Source organism: Buceros rhinoceros, unplaced genomic scaffold, assembly GCF_000710305.1.
Source record: "Buceros rhinoceros silvestris isolate BGI_N320 unplaced genomic scaffold, ASM71030v1 scaffold667, whole genome shotgun sequence".
Classification (NCBI taxonomy): Eukaryota; Metazoa; Chordata; class Aves; order Bucerotiformes; family Bucerotidae; genus Buceros; species Buceros rhinoceros.
Genome location: NW_010423712.1, coordinates 49,663 through 69,769, shown reverse-complemented (window position 1 = coordinate 69,769; position 20,107 = coordinate 49,663). Strand labels below are relative to the sequence as shown.

At 41.8% G+C, this 20,107-nt stretch overlaps 1 protein-coding gene across 1 annotated transcript in view; it reads left to right on the top strand.

Annotated features, from left to right (window-relative positions):
* LOC104497249 (nesprin-2-like) overlaps positions 1-20,107 on the top strand; it is a gene marked incomplete at its 3' end in the record, with an annotated part of 121,190 nt that overhangs the window by 51,847 nt on the left and 49,236 nt on the right. Inside the window, exons 41-52 of the mRNA XM_010140483.1 lie at positions 1,381-1,693; positions 2,433-2,597; positions 3,472-3,822; positions 4,318-4,452; positions 5,261-5,425; positions 6,558-6,710; positions 11,840-11,995; positions 12,397-12,662; positions 13,793-15,899; positions 17,359-17,681; positions 19,078-19,222; positions 19,949-20,104. Of these exons, the coding sequence (XP_010138785.1) occupies positions 1,381-1,693; positions 2,433-2,597; positions 3,472-3,822; positions 4,318-4,452; positions 5,261-5,425; positions 6,558-6,710; positions 11,840-11,995; positions 12,397-12,662; positions 13,793-15,899; positions 17,359-17,681; positions 19,078-19,222; positions 19,949-20,104 (4,435 nt within the window). The remainder of the gene's footprint in view (positions 1-1,380; positions 1,694-2,432; positions 2,598-3,471; positions 3,823-4,317; positions 4,453-5,260; positions 5,426-6,557; positions 6,711-11,839; positions 11,996-12,396; positions 12,663-13,792; positions 15,900-17,358; positions 17,682-19,077; positions 19,223-19,948; positions 20,105-20,107) is intronic.

Here is a 20,107-nt window from a genome sequence, read left to right as displayed (position 1 = left end):
CTTTGGTGTTGCTGCCACTGTGGCAACTGCGGCTGAGAGCCAAACCGATCCCTTAAAACATGTCGGATGATTCCAGGTGTGTTGTGTAAACATGAACTGAAGTTCTGATTTTGCACATGCAGACATTTTCAAGATATTTGTCTGCCATAATGTCCTTGAACTTATATTCAGTGCAATCACTGAGAACTTTAAGAACACTGGAAGCTGCAGTAGGCCTACTGAATGCTTTTTAAAAAAAGTCCAAGGAATGAATTATTAAAAATAAATAGTTCTGTGAATATTCAGTCGCCTGATTACTGAGCCCTCAGTACAAGCAATACAGTGGTGATCAGAAAGATAGAGGATTGGCTATGTTGGATCCAAGACAGCAGAATGTAGAGTGCCCTCTTCACAGTATGTTGAGGACAGGAGATGAGGTGCTCAGCGCATCCAAAGAGATGCTCAGGATCTTGCAGGATCGGGCTTGTGAATAACAGATACTGGAATAGGGAACTTGAAGCAAGCGTACTTAATGTATGTGAGGCTACGCTTTGTCATATGCCAACAAATACTAATTTTGAGGGGCAAAACCCAAAACATTTAAGCTTTGCTTTTGTCTTCATTTATCCTGCTGTACTTTACAGAATTACAACCAGACTTTATTTATTTGGTTTTGTCTGTGTGGGATCATATTTTCAAATGTTGGCATTTAAGTTCCATCTGGAAAATATCTGAGCTTCATCACTAAATGTGAACAAACCAATATTACTTTTGTCTCGTAGTTGCATATTTCCTGTGGACAAATGCAGCGTGTTCACCTGCACCAGATCAGTGTACATGCTTATAAACCACACAAATCAGAATCCAATGTCAAGGTCAGGACAGTAGGCACTGGATTGTGCTAACATGACCCATATTACATATGCTGGTTTTGCGGTCTGTGTCTCTAAAACTCTCCCCCACCCCCAACTCTACCAATGCAATTTGTGTCTTCTACAGAACGTTCCCTTTCAGGAGACTGTCATAAGAAGTTGCCAAGGAAAATGGATTTATAGCCATGTTGTAGTTTTTAAACAAAATTTCTGCTGTAATCAAAAGGAGAAAAATACAGAGCATGAGCATCACGTCTCTGATACTAGAAACTAAGGGCTTATAGGTTAAGATTTAAGAGGTTTAGTCACTTGTCCTGCATTTAAGTCCAATTCAGCAGCAATAACTTCAGTGTTTCTCTTTTTCATCACCTTGAATATTCCAGTCTAAAGCTGATCAGTAATATAAAAGAGAAGAGTATTCAATACACTCAGGTTCATTCTAATGGTTGACTTGTTCACAATTCGGCATTTTCCAGGTAATGAACAAAAAAAATTTCAGTACTATTAAATGCAGTATTTTGGTTTTTAGCCCTCAAGAGCAACTTCAGTTCAACAGGGAGCAATATGAACAAAGCAAACAAGATCTGAGACTGGCTCTAACTGAACTGGAGAAACAGCAACGGGAGATGGGTTTTGCCCTTCAACCTGGTTTGCAGGAGAAGCAAGCTCAGCTGACAAACTATGCCAACCTCCTGCAGAAAGCAGAAGATTTAACTTCCCGATTTAATATATTGAGAAGCCAGGAAGATCTCCTACAGGGTCACACTGTGGATCCCTGCTTCCCAGAGGTGGAATGGCTGGAATTAAAGCACCAACATGAAAATCTGCTCAGCCAGCTACAGGTTGGAACCTCACTCTCTTTCCTTACGAGATTATTGGTGTGCCTGTTGATTGCAGTTCTCACTTTGCCTGCACTGTCATTCAGCTGGCAAGTTTATGGGTAAAACTGGGAGTGGTGGAAGTTCCTCTGTAGACGAGCAGGGAGTTCCTTTATCTCTCTCTTTTACTTTGGGGAAAAGGGCACCAGAAGCTCATGTTTTTCACCGCCTTGTGCTTTGCAGAAGAGTAGATGTTTAAACAAATGAGACCAAGGTGTGAAGAAAAACATTTTATACCTGTATAAACAGATTCATATAGCTATAATAGAAAGCATTTGCTCCTACATTCGCCAAACCACAGTAGGTTTTTTCCTTTTAGAAGGATGAATGGCTTTTCCCGCATCATCTTTGTTATTGTTTCCACCCAGCTCAATGCAGACTCCATTTGCACCCTATGTGGCATTCTGCATCTAATCTTTCATCTATGTGGGATAGAAAACATCCCTTTTAGACGTATATTCTTATGGAATGGAAACTCTTCTGCTTCCTGCTGCTAATGAAGATTTTGTTCGTGGTGGAGTCCATGATGTGCTGGGAAGAGGGAAAGATTTTTTCAGTGCGCCTGTGATTAGCTGGATATTTTATGGGAAACAAGCAAGGTTTTTGTGGTGCTGAGGTCCTGGCAAAGCTATGACAGTCTGTGGATGAGTTATATTTGTTTCAGTTAATGGTGGACTAATCCTAGAAACTCCTTGGTTTCTAGACCATAGTACAGACATTGGAAAGTCGTGTTCAAGAGCATCAGCAGTTTCAGGATATGGTAGCAGGCCTGAGTACTGAGCTGAAAACTGTCTCTGAGAAGCTTGCTGGTTGTGAAGATCCAGCAATGGAACAACCATCAGCTGAACAAAAACAGTCGAAATCACAGGTATGTTGCAGGTTTTGCATCATGGAGGAAGTGGGACCGTGCCTTGGGGGCTTGTAGACACCAGCACATTTATAAAAGAGAATTGCTAATGGTGTAAAACTGAAAAACTAAGAAATGTTTCTCAAATATAAAGTGTATGTGTTGTTCCTTTTATCAAGATAATTATAGGGCTAAAACCAGTCTTAATGAACTGAGTGGACCTTTACTGTCAGCTGAACTGAAGTTGGAATTGTCCTAGCTCAAGCACACAGCCTTCTTCAGTTTGGTTGGTTGGTTGGTTTCTTTTTTCCTCTGTGGGCATAATGAGGAGAGAGATCATTAAATTTGGTGTTAGTCTTTAAATTGGCCAGAGTGGAAAGCTTAGGAAAATGTAATTGAGCCAGGTTCAGTTTGAGGTGTCCTTCATGCATAAGTAGACCTTCTTTTGTACTTTGTCAGAATGGCTAACAGTCTTGTAGCTGTGAGAGTAGAGAGCTGCTGAAGGCTGAAACCATAGCTCAGATATGGATCACTGCAATTCCCCTTCCTCCAGAGTTTGCTATAGCTGTAACAATTAAAAAGACTAGGAGAGGGAGGGGATTATCTGTTCAGAACTTGGAAAGATCATCGTGCACCTCACAGCCTGCTATCTGATTATCTTATCATGGTTGTAATGCTTATAGCTTCAGGTGTTCTCTGCTCGTAAAAATGGCTGACTAAAACCACTGGTTTGGTCTTTGACTTTCTGCAGCAAATAGGTCTGCTTGTACTTTTCTGCACAGTTTGTTGTTCACAACAAATATTTATGATTTTAGCTATTGACTTTAGATCTTAGCATTAAGTATATTGAGTGAAGGAAGACACTTTCAATAAAATGTTTTCTTTGTGTTTAAAGAAACAACAAGGACCTCTTAGTCGATGCGAAGACACGTTGAAGAAGATTTTGGTTTTGGCAGAAACTGTTAAACAAAACACCTCTTCACCAGGACAGAAGTTTATTAAGGATGAGATTGAAACACTTCAGAGTGAACACAGGAGTCTGGAAGAAAGACTTGAAAATGTCAAGCAAAAAGAGGAAAATATTTTCAGTGAAGTCCTTGAGTTAAAAGATGAGTTTGGTAATGAAATCCAAATGGAAGATAAGGCAGATGCACTGCTGAAGAGAGAGAGGCAGATCACTTCTGATACTCCTGTCGCTGCAGAAGAGAGCCCCACAGCAGTGGAGGTAAAGGAGGAAATGCATGATGTGAGTATATTTGTTGACAGTAACGACAGCAGAAGACTGCTTAAAAAGTCACGTGTCTCAAACGCCTTTTGTATACAGCAACCTTAATTTTGTTGAAATGGATCCTTCTGTAAATATATGTGTATAAATCAAAGAAGTGGAGAACTCCCTTGACTTGTTGTAACAAGTCTGTAACAAGCCAGTGACGTCTATTCAAAACGGCCGTTTTCCATTTGAACACAACCGGCGTATAGCTTTCTCTTGCCCATAGTTAGAGCAGCTATCCTTGGTCAGGGCACAAAGGGAGAAGGCGTATAAATGAGAAAATTGCAGATACACCCCTGCCAAAGAACTTTGAGAGCTTCCCTTGAACCAGTAAGACTTGTTTATTACTGCAGCACACTATTTGTCCTGCTTGTTTTTGTAGATAATAATTTTGGCCATTCAGAGATTTAATGTTAAAATACAGTATTTATAGTCTCACAAGCAGGTTTTCTTTTATATCATTTCTCTTAGGATCAAGATGTAAATGGAAATATGTCAGAGAAAGAGAAGCAAAATGATCCACTTTTGGAGGAAAGCAGTGCATTGTCAGACAGCCCATTACAGGGTAGCTGTCATAGCCAGGCCAGATTTGGGCAGACTGTTCAGGTGCCTGACAAATACATTCTACTACATGTCAGTATTTGTGTGTGTGTGTCTGGCTGTTCACTAGAAATGTATGTGTAAATCCTTTAAATTTGTAGTCTTACAGAGACATATTTTCCTTATCTGATGAGAGGATGATAAATTTTGTTCTCCAAATCATCCTTTCGGCCTTGTGCGTGTGAAAGGTGCAAGAGATCAATGTGATGATCTCTACAAGCCCCCAGGGCTTGGACCTGCTTTCTCCATGATGTAAAACCTGCAACATACGTATGATTTCAACAGGTTTTGTCACCTGCATGCGCAAGGTAGGTAGTGAGAAGTCACTAACCTGGAACTGCTGATCTTTAGGGGGCCTGAAGACATTCACACTATAAATGACTTCATTTGTGCAAAGCTGAGGGGACAGTTTGGAGAACTGCCTCATTGACCTGACCATTGAGTGATTACAGGAGCTGGGAGAGATACCCATCAAAATATCAGGGTGGAAACCATCTGTACTGGGATTTCTGGAGATGGATTAAGATCCATAGTTAGAGCTGCCAAAAGAAGTGTTAAAAATCATGTGAGCGCTTAGTCCTGTTTGGTTTGTCCTGAAAATGTTTCGTAGTGATAAAGGTCCTGATAGAGCAAACTGACCTGAGCAGGCGTTTCCAAGAGCCTCTGGGTCTGGGTTACCTCAGCCTTTTCCTTCATTTGTTAAGCTAAACTGAAGATAGGGAAGGCAGCTTGTGGAGTGTGGTGTTCCTTAGTAGACTTAGATTTTGGACTGTGACTTTTACTGGTTGCCAACATTTTGTGTATTTCAAATCAGCAGGAGGCTGGTGAAGAGAGCCCAGGTAGGGACAAACATAAGAGGGTCCAGGAGGACGTTCTGGACAGTGCGCTTCAGGGTGGTGAAGCAGAACTTGAAAGGTGTCAGGATCACATTGGTATCGAAGGTGACGAAACAACAAAGGAACCCCATCCAGCAGAGGTAATTGGACATGAGATTACGCAAGAGAGATTGAATTTGATGGTATGTGCATACAGTTTAGTTGCAGTGGGGATGACACTACTACTAAATAAATAAAGAATAAAGCCCTCAAGTTATGCCGAGCTATTTTTGTCTGACGTGCTTAAACTTAGTATATAGTAGCTCTCTGAATCCTTTCCTATACATTTAGAATTAGTATAGAGAGGGTTTTGTTTGGTTTTTTTTTTTAATGGTTTGCTGAGAATATTGCATTCCAAGTCACCTGGACGTATTGTGAAGTCTTCTCATCTTTTTACTTGAAAACTGTTATTTTGCTCAAGTCTCTTTCATTTATTTAGATTTCTTATTTACATATTTACTTTGCATGTATGACAGTGCATTTGAAATGCTGTGTCCTGTTTGGTGCACCACGGTACAAGGGGAATTTCGACAAAATATTGAAATTGGGGTAAATTTGTTCGTTCTGGATTGCAGGTGGGGTACTTTCAGTACACATCCTGTGTGCCTTGCAGCCGCTAGCTCAGATAGCCATGCAGCACAGATAGGTCCCTGATGACGCGCTCTCCACCATGGTCATGCTGTAAGGATTTGCCATTCTGTATTTTGTGTAGGTGGCTGTTTTATTTTATCTGTCCCCAGATGGTAAACAAACTCAGACAGAACTTACAGTCGGCAAATACCTGAGCATGTACGTAGAGCAAAACCCTGGGCTGCCCACAGGAATATCCTGCCTGGTTATTGGCTGGGTGTCTAAGCACAGGCTGTCTGCGGTACAAGTATGAGATTGGAGCCTCAGGAAAAAGCTAAACCTTTTAAAAAAACACGTTCAAGCCTGTATGCAGGGGTACACAGTTCCAGGTCCGTGCTTAGAATAATGAAACAGCGTAGGTCAGAGGAAGAACACATGCAATCTGCAATTTTTCTAAAAATTGATAGAAATTACAATACTGCTTCTTCTAAATGGTTTCCTTTGCCATAACCTTGCCCACTATAAATTATGAGATGTACTTGTGGTTTTCCTCATCTACCTACAATTACAGGCTTCATAACTTTGTCATCTCAAGGACTGTAATTACAACTCAGCAGACTTGATTAGGGCTTTTTGATTACTTGTTTCTTTTTTTTTTTCTTACACCAAAAGGAGAAATCTGGTGATGTCAAGAATCAGTCGTATAGAGAAGGTGTGGAGCAGGTTCAACAAAAGGTGTGCCAGAAGAGTCAGGTACTGAAATCTGCAGCAGCTGAGGAGGGTGGTCTGGAATCTAATCCCCCAGTTTCTGCACATGAGGTAACACACATCTGTTATTTCAAGATAACTTTATCAGAGTCATTGAATTTTTGTTCCCACATGGGCTTCAGCTGAAATTCTTTTATGAAAGAAGAGGCAGTTACTGGCACATCAAAATCATGATGATTGTGTATAATTCTGCTGTATGTCCTTGGTAGTTCTGAACTTTATCCGATGTGCTACCCTCATCATATTGTTCAGTGGGTCTGTTCAAAAGAGCAGTATTCAGAGCCATGGTAATCAGTCTTTATTTTATGACATTTAGAGTTTCTCTTTAAATTGTTTATCAATACAACTTCTTGCCATGTTGTTATAGTTAGCTATGTTATAATAGGCTTTGCCGCCATAAGGAAGGCAAATCAGGAAACTGAAATGCAAGGGTGATCCAGCTTAAGAAAATAAATGAAATAAAATAGGGAAAGGAGAATGAATTCAAGCTGAATGAATAGTAAGGCACGTTACTAAATGGCATTACTAAGCCTATTCTTCTTTAAGAGCAAGGCTGTTACATCACAAGTGTCCCATGACTGCTGATCATTGGTCACCACATTCTTAAGTTAAAGGTAGGGCCTGATCTAATCTTCACAGTTAAATCTATAGGCAGGTCCACTGCTGACATGACAATTGGCAAGTCTTACCTGGGACTACCTCGTCTTACCTTGCACATCTGCTCTAACAAAATCTCCCAAAGGTCTTGGGAGTCTGGGGGCGTCCCTGCTGACTGAAAACTAGCCAGTGTTATTCTAATTTACAAGAAGGGGATGAGGGAAGACCAAGACCCAGGAAACTAAAGACCTGTTAGTCTAACCTCAGTTCCTGGAAAAAATATGGAGAGTATCGTACTAGGTACTTTTGAAAAGCATTTAAAGAACGACGCAGTCACCTTAGAATCATTTAGGTTAGAAAAGACCTTTAAGATCATCAAGTCCAACTGTAAACCCAGCACTGCCAAGTCCACCACTAAACCATGTCCCTAAACACCACATCTACACATTTTTTAAGTATATCCAGGGATGGTGACTCAACCATTTCCCTGGGCAGCCTGTTCTAGAGCTCAACAAACCTTTTGGTAGAAAAACTTGTTCTATTATCCAGCCTAACCCTGCCCTGGTGCAGCTTGAAGACATTTCCTCTTGTCCTGTCACTTACTACTTGGGAAAAGAGACTGACCTTGCTACAACCTCCTTTCAGGGAGTTGTAGAGAGTGATAAGGTCTCCCCTAAGTCTCCTTCCAGTTCCCTCAGCCGCTCCTCATATGACTTGTTCTCTAAACCCTTCACCAGCTTTGTTGCCCTTCTTTGGACACTCTCCCTCACCTCAACATCCTTCTTGGAGTGAGAGGCCCAAAACTGGACACGGTGCTCAAGGTGTGGCCTCACCAGTGCTGAGTACAGAGGGACAATCACTTCCCTGCTCCTGCTGGCCACACCAGTGCTGATACAAGCCAGGATGCCATTGGCCTTCTTGGCCACCTGGGCACACTGCTGGCTCATATTCAGCCAGCTGTTTTCAAACATCCCCAGGTACTTTTCTGTCAGGAGGTTTCCAGCCACTCCTCCCCAAGCCTGTAGCACTGCAGGGAGTTGTTGTAACCCAAGTGCAGGACCTGGCCCTTGGCCTTGTTGAATCTCATCCCACTGGCCTTGGCCCATCAATCCAGCCTGTCCAGATCCCGTGTAGAGCCTCCCGACCCTCCAGCAGATCAACTCTGCCACCAAACTTGGTATCATCTGTGAACAGAGTATTAAAAAGAGTTGGTACAGATCAGGCACAGTCAACACAAGTTCACAAAGGGAAAGTCATGTTTAACTAATTTGACATTCTTCTATGATAAAGTCACCTGCCTAGTGGGTGAAAGGAAAGGTGGTGGATGTTAGTTTTTCTGAATGTCTGTTGCGAACCAAGTGCAGGACCCGGCACTTAGCCCTGTGGAACCTCACACCATTGGCCTCAGCCCAGTGATGCAGACTGTCCAGATCCCTCTGTAGAGCCTCCCGACCCTCCAGCAGATCAACTCTGCCACCAAACTTGGTATCATCTGTGAACAGAGTATTAAAAAGAGTTGGTACAGATCAGGCACAGTCAACACAAGTTCACAAAGGGAAAGTCATGTTTAACTAATTTGACATTCTTCTATGATAAAGTCACCTGCCTAGTGGGTGAAAGGAAAGGTGGTGGATGTTAGTTTTTCTGAATTTAAGTATGGTTTTTGATACTGTCCCTGCACATGTTGTCTAACTGCGGAATGAGCAGGTTCATGGTACACTGGGAGAAGAACTGAATGAAGGGCAGAACTGAAAGGGATGTACTTAATGGGGCTACATCTGGCTGGCAACTGGTCACCAGCCATGTTCCTCAAGGTTCAATTCTAGGGCCAGTTTGGTTCAATATATTCGTCAATGATCTGAATATAGGAGTTGAATGCACCATTAGCAAGTTTGCTGATGATACCAAACTGGAAAGTGCTGTTGACCTCTCTTGAAGGACAAGATGCCTTGCAGAGGGATCTAGATAGATTCGAATACTGGACAATGATTAATGGGGTAGAATTTAAGAATTTCAAATGCCAGATTCTGAACCTGGGATGGAGTAATGGTGGGCACATGTATAAATCGGGAGAGGACTGGCTGGAGAGCAGCGCTGCAGAAAGGAATCTGGGGCTGCTGTTCGAGAGCAGGCTCAGCATTAAGTCAGCAGTGTGCCCTGGCAGCCCAGAGGCAAACCACATCCTGGGGTGCGCTAAACAAGTCAGTCAAATGAGGTGATTATTCCACTGTATTTAGTGTTGTTGTGGCCTCACCTTGAATACTGTGTGCACTTCTGGGTCCTACAATTTAAGAAGGCTGTGAAGGTCCTTGAATACATCCAGAGGAGGGCAACACAGCTGGTGAAAGGGCTGGAAGGAATGTCCTGTGGGGAGCAGCTGAGGAGTTTGGGCTTGTCTAGTTTGGAAAAAAGGAGGCTGAGGGGTGACTTCATTGCTCTCTACAAGTTCCTGAGGAAGGGAAGTGGAGAGGCAGGTGCTGAGCTCTTCTCCCTGGGATCCAGTGACAAGCCGTGTGGAAAAGTTCAAAGGTGTGTTCAGTTTAGACAACATTAGACTGAGCATTTCTTCACTGAGAGAGAGGGTGACCAAACGCTGGAACAGGCTTCCTAGAGAGGTGGTCAATGCTCCAAGCCTGTCAGTGTTTAAGAGGCATTTGGACAATGCCCTTAGGAACGTGCTTTAACTTTTGGTCAGCCCTGAAGTGGTCAGACAGTTGGACTCGATGATTGTTGTAGGTCCCTTCCAACTGAACTCATTCTCTTCTATTTGGAATTGGCTGACTTGCACTTCTAAATGTGATCTTTAAGTTTGTACTTGATTGATTTGGAGCTTGCAAAGGGTATTAGGTTCTGCTGATTTGCTGGGGAAGGTTGAAAGGATTTAGACTGTGGGCTGTACCCTGGCCTGAGGCAAGAGTCATGTGTGGCAGTTTCCCACAGACCTGCACTGTGAAGAGTCAGTAGGGGAGTCCTGCTTTGTACCGGAAGGACAGTAGCTGGTTAGCAACCCCCATTCTCTTCCCATCTCACGTTTTCCTCCCTCTCCAACTCTCTGATGGACTGAAAAACTACAGGAAATATTAAAACTATTGTGTGGGAAGATTGACACTGTCTATGTGTGTGTGTGCGCGCCATGGTGTACGTTGGGAACGTCATACAAACAAACAAAATGGACACAGGAAACCTGAGTTTTTTCTTAGTGTCAGGACACTTACTCTTGTGTATGTTTGGATGCATTTATATTTCAGTCTGGTAAAGTGGACTTTCTCCTCACTCTGTGATAGCTTAGCTGAGTTTTTCTCAACTCTATGGCACTCTAAAGTCTCTTAAGATGAAATCTTATGTCTGAGTTGATACAACTGTTATGGATGTGTACACAGAGAAATGGAAAAGTTCTCTGATTGACTATTTCACGAGTGCTCCCCTTCAATTTTGACTGAAATAATCAAAAGAGTTCAAATAAATAGAATTATTCTTTTTCAATAACATCTACCATGTTCTACATGTTTTACACACTTGGAAGCAGGTATATTTTGGATAGCTCACAACCCACAGAGAAATGGATGACAGTGACAACCCTCAAGTGATGCAGTTGCGGAGGTAGCTGGCTGCTGTATAACTCACAATATAGCGAGTTTATGAAACGAGAATTTTTTGTCGTTGCTCATTCTATATGTTGGTACCCTGGAGAAGCTCACGCTGTAGTTGTATCTGTATATTCCTATGCATGCATTCACATGAAGTCTGCGCCTGGAACGGATCACACTTTACAGCAGATGTAGACAGGTGCTAGAGGAAGGAAAATGCAGAAAGATTTTCAAGGTGTCACCATGTGACCCAATAAGCCCTTTGATTTACGTTGTTTTCTGCAATAGCTGAAGGAGATGTGGAGGATTGTATTTTATATCTGAACTGGGGCTCTGTAAGAGCATCCACTTGGGCAATGACCTCAGCTCAACCGATGGGCTGTTAAACCTGGCCACACCCCAAGTGACTTGTCCTGAATCGATGGCTGGGCCAAGGACTGGTTCTGGAGTCCTCCATTCCCTTCCTCCCTACACCAGTTGAGACGTGGCTCCTTAATTCTCTTGTCTCCCCCCCTGATTTCAGATAGCTCTTGTGGCAGCAGCAGCCATGGCCTTGTGTCGCAGCCAAGCTGCTTCATGCATGAGTCACCCTGTGAGATGGTCCTGGTGAAGGACACAGTAGTACATACCGATCAAGGCAGGTGCTAAGAAGAAGGAATGTGTTTGTGAGGAGAGGTTGTAGGTCCCCGAATGTGTAAGGAGGAGGGGAGAAGACAGGGTTAGACCTTTGAATTTATCAGAAGAAGAGGTGGGTGCAGGGATGATGTTATTTGAAGGTGGGGATATCAAGAGTTTCAAACTTAAAATGATGGACAGAGATTTCACAGCTGTCTGAGCCGGAGCATCCAGCCTCTGGGTCATGGCTGACTCACAGAGGCTGTGGGGGAAGCCACAGTGAAATTTAGGCATGTCTTAAACATGTAAAGCAAAGTGTTGCAGTCAGAAAACTTGTTAGTTAGAACTTCCAGATATAAAAAAGTCTGTTTTGTGTTGTAGGACACGGGTGCAGAAGTGGCTGTCCAGAAGGAACTATTTCTGGGAGTGCAAGTAAACCCTAAATATTTTGAAGAGGAACAAAAGGTCAATGAGCTGAAAAATGAAGTGGCTGAACTGGATATTGTACTTATAAGTGAACAACTGAAAGAGCTGGAGGTATGGAAATTGCAAAGCCATTCCTCATTGTTAATGTAGTGTTACACTTACAGAGTTATGATTCACTTGGCAGAAGAAAATCATTGCATATAGTCTTATCTGAAGTTTGACTGCATGATTAGTCAGTTTGTCTGCCAGATAATCTACAGGCACTGTGCCTAAATGCAAATATGTCTGTGTAAATGCCGTGTTTTGTAATGCCCTTCCAGAGCACAGAGGTAGCTACACCTACATTGTGTGTGTGCGCTTCCGTGATGTGCACAGGCATGGGTGCTCCCCTGCATGAGAATGAGCAAGGATATGTTTCTAGGTGTGTCAGTATGTAACTGTATTTTGTGCTGAAGGCTGCAAGTCTTTAAGATCCTCTTTTAATCCCCTCTCTGTGGTGGGCTTGATTATAGAAGTTACAAACTGAACTGGAAACATGGAAAGCAAAATCTTTGTGTCCTGGTCAAGAGGCGTTTCCCAATGCAACAAGATCAAACAGAGCAGAGCTGCCAACCACAGAGCCTGCAGCACTCTGCTGGGACAGGCTGCTTCAAGAACTAGCTGCTGTTAAGGCAGTGAAGCAACAACAGCACCGTTTAATTAATGAGTACCAGAAAAATCTTTCTGCTGCACAGTCCTCAATGAAAAATTTGTCAACAGAAAAAGATAACATAAAAATGTAAGTATAGTTGAGGGTTTCTCTTAATAGGTTGCAGAACAAATATTGTCCTAGACTGAATTTTGTGCCATACTTCAATAATGCTTAGACAAGAATATGGCATTTTATCCATCTCGTTAACGTTAGGTAGCAAGAGGAGTCTCACAGCTTTGTAAGTTTGAACAGCCTTAACCAGAAGCATTTCTGGTGGTTCTCTGCTATCCTTTAGCAACGTCTACTCTTCAGATCTTTTAGGCAAAACAAAGAAATAGGTGCTCTGCTAAAAACATATATAAAAGCCATATTAAAATATTTTTGAAAAAATATGGCAGATGTGAAATACTAAGTTTTCTTTAAGAGTCACCACTTCTAATTTTTTTCTGAGTGAAGTATCTCGTTACTGTGACATGAGCCTTGTTTGATAGGAAGATTTCTGTGGCGATAAATAACCCTACAGTACCGATTCAGAGGTAACCAACGCACTCAAGATATTTAGTACCTTCTGTGAATTAGCCTTCAAAACATGGAACTAGCCTATCAGACACAATAATATATTACAATAATTTGAAAATTTAAAAAAATTACAAATTTGCAACAAACGGATTGAAAAAGTTGAATAAAAATCTACCTGCTAAATGTATTTGAGGTGGGAATTTCAAAACACTGCTGGAAATAAAAAAGGAGTAGATAAACTTCTCCAAATTAGTCTTGACTGCATGGTAATTTTTGAAGATTTTTCTTAAAACTAAGTTTTATTTTCACTGTAAATCAGAAATTACCATCACATGTTGTTAATTCACTTAGAGATAACACTATTGTTGATTTTTATAATTTTATTTACTGTAACTTTGAAAGGAGGCTACTTTCCTTTAGGAAATGACGTATTCTACATTAGTGTATACTGCAATTTTAGAGAATATACATTAGAATGTGCTTTTCCTGCAGAGATATCTAGAAATAACTAATGCCGTACAGATAAACAAGGTGATACTGCAGTGGTGGTTAGGTGGAAGAACGTTGAGAGATACATGTGATTAAGTGAATAACGTGAGTGAATCACTTTCCAAACAATGAAATTCTCCTTTTAAAATGTGTCTAGTCCAAATTTTAGGACAATTTGTTTTTGTTAATGCTACTCCTATTTTTCACAGCGGTCCTATGAACAGCACAGTTCTTCTAGAGAAAATTAAGGAATGCATAGAGTCCTTACAAAAAGAAAGAGATGTCTTAAACCAGTTGAAAACTCAGCAAGAAAGTTTATCGCAGCATTTAACGTCCATGGATAAAGTATTAACCGAAAGCCAAATGAGGCAGCTGGAGCAATGGTGGCAACACATGGAGCAAACTGTGCAAAAGAAACATGATCAAGTTGTGGCAGAGATCGATGAATTTAACCTGCTTATGAATAAAGCACAGGACATTGAGAGACTGATACAAGAACAGCATCTACAAGCAGAGTCCTGGTCCTCAGCTGCAGGAAAAGCCAAATATCCTGTACTTTGGACCACAGAGCTACAGGACATTAAACATGGCCTTTCTCTATTAAAAAGAAGGATTGAACTGCAGATGAAAAGAATTTGGAGTGATCAAGAGAAGGCAGCTTTGGAGAACTCTATACTTGATTTGCAGAGCAAATTGGAAGCATTATCAGCACAACAACGTCCTCCAGAGGATGTCCAGATCACTGGTCCTGCTTTCATGAAACGTGATATGATGAAAAGGCTGAAAGAAAACATTTCATGGGTCAAAGATTCGCTGTCCTCTCTCGATCAGAAAGCAGCACTTTTCCCCAGTGATGTTAAATCACAGATCAGAAGTTGTGAGCTTGTAAACACAGAAGTTCTAAACAGAGAGCCTGTGATTGTATCACTGGATCATGGGCTCCAGGAGATCATTCCCAACTTGAAGCCAGAGGACATCTCTGATATGACCTTCCTTTTGCAGGCATTGCAGAATTCATACAAGGCTCTTGTTTTAAAATCAGCTCAAAGATTACAGCACCTAGAGCTCCAGCTGGAGGAAAGGCAAAGACTTCTTGCAGAAGTAGAGAAAGTTCACTGTCAGCTTCGAAATGCTGAGATGCTTGCCAGGCCTGGCATGGACCAAATAAGCACACGGTCGGAATTAATCAGTCAACAAGACATTTTAAAGGAGATTTTAAAGGACGTACAGGAAATAGAAGGTCTTATCTCGTCCCACTGTAAAGTAAGTGAGGTCACAGCTGGGGAACTGAACCTATCCGAACAACTGTTTTTGATTGATCAATTAAGAAGTCTGAAGAATAGAGCAAGGAAGACACAGAGGCAAATTCAGAGTAAACTTCATGAAGTAGAAAAAAAGATAGCTGTCTCCAGAGAGTTTGCTGAAGGAGTAACTTCATTGCAGCAAGATCTTGATGATCTACAGTATGGTGAAATGAACCTGGAAGATGAAGTATTAGGTGCCAAGCAGGAAGTGAAGGGTAAATGCAAAGCACTTCAAGAAAAAATATTGGCTTTTCAGTCCAATTTGTCACGAGTAATGAAGTACAAAGAAATCTTTGAATGCGTAGGCCTAAAATGGGACTCACTGCAGCTGGATGAATTGCAATCTGAATTTTTAAAAATGAAAAATGAAATTAAAGGGAAGATAATACGCTTTGATAATGTTGTTAGGGAATGCGATAAAATCCAAGCATTGCTAGATGAAATCCAGACTGTGATATCCGCTGTAAGAAAAGAAGCTAACATCCTAAGTGATAGCTCTAGCTCTTCTCCTGCTGAGAATCTTATATCCGCACAGATTCTGTTTCAGACAGTTCAACAAATCTTACACTTAACCCAGGAGGCAGCAAATCAAATAAACAAAACTGAGGTTTTTGATACACTGTTCAAAGAATCTAAGAGCAAAGAAGTAAAGAGCCTGGAGAAAGACGCTGAGGAATTGAACGAGTTTATTCAAAACTTGGTCTCTGATCTCCAGTGTGTAAACAAGAAGGATATCCCGAATGAAGTAGAACATATATTCCACATCATAAAGCATATTCAGTCAGAGCTCCAGCAGCCACTTCTGATAGACGTAAAAATGATGCAGTATGAAAAGATACGATGGGAAGCAATTCAGAATATGATGCAAGCAGAGTTTTCTCCTATTAAATGTACAATGGAAAAAGAGAGGGAAAACCAAGAAGAACAATCTCTTGCTGCTGGTATAGAGACAAAATTAGAGACGCTGCAAGATCATGAAATACAACTGCAGACAGACATTGCTGCTCGTGTGGTAAGTGTACTTAATAGTGGTAAGGTATGGCCATATATCTTTTGCCGATAATTAGATTAGGTTTCTGTGACAGTACTGTTAGTATTTTCATGACTTATATCCTCCTTTAGTTTAATAACCGAATTGGCCTATCATCATCTCTGCAATGGTAGATTATCATGATGGGAATCGTGATAAGAAGCTAAGGATACAAAGAAATTAGTTGTATTCAGTTCGATTATAATAAAAAAGTGGGGATTAGCACAATAAAACAAAGGTAAAGGGGAGGAAGGAAAAGGTTGTGTTGAAATATTGAGCTGAAGAGAGGCTGGGTGTAATTGTTGTGGGCTTATTCTTTGGGACTGTTTTTTGTAGCATTTTCAATAGGGACAATGGTCAAAAAACCAAAAGTTCCTTGTTTCTATTATAAAGAAAGAGCTAACCAGTTGAGGACGATCAAGGAGAGTAAAGCACAGGTCAAACCGATGTGATCAGGCCTCAGGAAGGATGAGCAAAGGCTTTATCACAAGTATGTAAGTCATTGCTGGAGAATCAACCCAATTCTCGATGTCTTTGTCATGAAAGATCCATTCAAACTGGAACAGATGATGTTATAGAGATGAGGAATGTTGAGGGCAGTTGATAAAACTGAGTTTGTTCCACCCGATGAGCTGAGGGCAAGTGGGAAATGTAGCCGAGAAATGTAATTAGGCTGGAGATGGACTTAATGAATGGAAAAGGACTGCTTGAACTAAAGGGCAGTGTTAATACAAGGAGAAAGAGTTAGTGAATAAATTTATGTTGCAAACTAGAAGAGTGGTAACCTTCATAGCAGAGAGGTTCTGGAAGCAGACCTATGCCCTGACTGCTCAAGAGATCACATGAGGAAGTATGAGGTAGTAGCTAACAACAGGGAGAGGGACTCAGCATCTCTAATGGACTTATGGTCCTGCTGCCAAATTTCCTGGTTTGCTGTGCTTCATCTTCACTGCTTGGGTGTTGTGTGGGAAGCACAATGGCAGAGTTTCTCCACCCAGTGTGAATTCAAGAGCAGGCAAAGTCACACATCATCGGAAGAAGAGAGTTTATCAAGAAGCAGTTCAGCAAGTCATAGTGGAGATATCCCCTGGAGCAGAATAAAGCATCAACATCTGGGCATTCCTTAACTGAACAGGATGTACACTGCCACATCCATAAGGGATTTTATGGTTCTTGTGTCCTGCCTTTTACAGTATTGGCACTTCCCTTGTAACCCCCGTTCCTATGGTTGAGGGCAATCAGTCCATAGGTTACAGCACTGCTTTTTGACTACCAAGGTAGCAGACTGCATTCACTGTGTGTTCTCCCTCACCTCCTCAGGCAACTCTGGGAGCATTGGTCTCAAAGACAGCCAGGTGTGAAATTCTGAGAAGACCAACTGGTGATCTAGCGGAGCCAGCAGTCTTTCTTGATTGTTTCTTTATTTTTTTATCACTTTTAGAGTGCTCTGGAGGAAGCATGTAAGACTGGTGAGCTTTATACTGAGGCTGTGCACAGGACTGTCAGGTTCCTTGAGGACTACGAAGCTCAAATCCAGTCTGCCACAGCAGAGTTTGGTAGCCTGGAGGAGGTCCATCAAAACCCACAACAGAAACAAGAAGAGTTCAACTCTGCAAAGGCTAACATAGAAAACCTGTCCTCCAAGCTGAAAAATTTGGTGAAACCAGAAGACAAAATATGTCTGGAAAATACTTTAACAGAACTAGTGAATAAGAGTTTGGCATTAAGGGAGAAGGCCCAAAGAAAGGAGGCTGATGAACAGAGGTAGGTTTAAGACGTCCTCCTAGATCACCTTCCTTGTTATGAGAAATGTGACAGATAATACATGCAGTGTTGTTTCTGCTCTGATAGAACCAGGTAAGCAGAAAGAACTGTAAGCATTTCTGTGGGTCCCAGCTGTGATTGTAATGGAAAGAAAATTACCAGACAATAAGCGTATTGCTAGTAATTTACAATGCCATCATTTTTAGTATATTCCAAAAAGTATCTATGGGGTTGACTGAGAGTCATAGAGTGGCAGAATCAGAGGAAAACATTTCTACAGTCTCTAGTTCAGTGCTGGTGCATGTTAGAATAGTTTTCAGAGAGGCCCTAATGTGTGTTTTCTATAGGCTCTTCTGATGTCTTGAGAAAGTAAAGACCGAGCAAGATGCGGGCCTTAGTTAACTTCTTCAGTTGTAGGTATGGAAGAGATCTGAAGGGCCTTCAGATACGAGGGATGCTCTGAAAGTAATGCCTCCCATTTTATTATGTTGGCCCGTGATGTCAGAGGCAGATGTTGGTGCTAGGGCAGTAGAGGTTGACCCTTCCTGCCAATATTCTGTTGAACTTTGTTGTCATGGGACTGATGGCAGCAGAGGGGCAGTCTGAGAACATGGCCTCTGACATGGCAGTGCGTATGAAGCAAAGGCGTGTCACTGAATTCTTCCATGCGGAAAAAGTTGCACCCACTGACATTCATCAACGGTTGCTGAATGTTTATGGAGACCAAACAGTGGTCGCCAGCACGGCGAGGCAGTGTGGGGCGAGTTTCAGCAGTGGCAACAGTAACGTGAAAGACCAGCCATGTTCTGGACAGCTGTTCCATGTTCACCTCCGCTGGTGCAGATTGTTATGAGCGTGGCGTGCAGGCTTCTGTTCATCGCTGACAAAAATGCACAGCCAGTGGTGGTGACTGTCTCAGAAAATAGCGTTTTGTAGCTGAGAATTTGCTCTATCAAACAGTGTTATTGTGCTCTTTGTAGCCGTTGTAGTTTCCATGGAAATAAATAGGAGGCATTACTTTTGGAGTGACCTATGTACATGTACAGAAAAAGCTGGGGAGACGAGTAGAAGATTTTTGAATTGCTTGCTCATGATCTAGTGCATCTGGTTCTGTTGAGCATATCCTGAAAGCCTGCTTTTATAATCGAAGAATTGAATGGCTTTATAGGCTTTGGTAATAGAAAAGAGATGATAAGATACAGAGATAAGAAATTGGAGTTCTACAGACCACACGTCATAGGGACAAGCAGAATGTGTGTGACAAACTGGAAACTGATTTTTGGGTATGTCTGAGGAGGACAGACACGTACAGATTTTTTTTTTCCTAGTGGGCATTATGGTTGGAGAGAGGAGAAAGCACAACAAATTTTAATTGGTCTGTTAATTGTTTCTACAGGTATCTTGAAAAATACAAAAGCTACACAAAAACCAAAGATGAGGTGTGTGATAGCCTTAAGAAACTGGAAAAGATGCTTAGACAGTCTTTGTCTCAAATACCAACGTCTTATAAAGAAGCTTTGGAGCACTTGGAAGCAAGCAAGGTAAGAGAGGCTCTGAAGGACTTGAAAAGCTCGTGCAAAACCTCGATGCAGCTATGCACACCGTGTGACAGTGTAGTAAAGAGAAGTGACTCCTGTATCCTGTATTTATGTATATGAAACCACAGAATATATTTACGTACCTGGAGAAAGGGCAGGTTATAATAGGCCGTGTAAAACGAGTACGTTTCGTTGCTGTAGAAATCAGACGTTATCTGTGCTTAAGGTAAGGTTGCCTTTCTGTTCAGATCCCTCATTGCTGCTTCGCAGGAGCAGGGCTGATTGGATTACTAACATTGCTGTGGCTTTTCCTCAGAAGTGAAGATCAGAGAATTTCTGGTTTCCCCACCCAGGACTGTCCTGCTGCCTCCCCACCAGACCTCTGTTAGAACCAACCTCTTTGCTGTCTCTCTTTCAGTACTCATCAAATTACAGGCTTGTCATTTTAGATACCTGTGACTCCTGCTCCTTTCTCTTCCCTTCCAAATAACCAGAAAGAAGAACAACCTAATAGCCTGGGCGCGCTGTTCTTCCATTTGTTTTGTTCGTTTTGTTTACCCCATCTTTCTGCTTAGTCTTAACCAGCAGAATTCTGTCGTTACAACCCTATTTAACCAGCTCAGTGGAGTGATTGCCATTTTATTAGAGCATCCGAATCATGTTACTGAACGCTTCATTAGCACTTCTGAGTGATGATTTATTTATTTACTTGTTTATTTTTCCTGTAAGGTTTTAGTCTCCAACATTGACTCGGCTGAAGATGATCTTGTGAAGCTGAGGCAGGTCTCTGGAGAGCTGATGAGATTATGCAGGAGCCATGACAGGGCACCAGGCAGGATTGTAACAGTGCTGTGGGAAAATTGGTTGGGTTTGCTTGAGGCGGCAAAA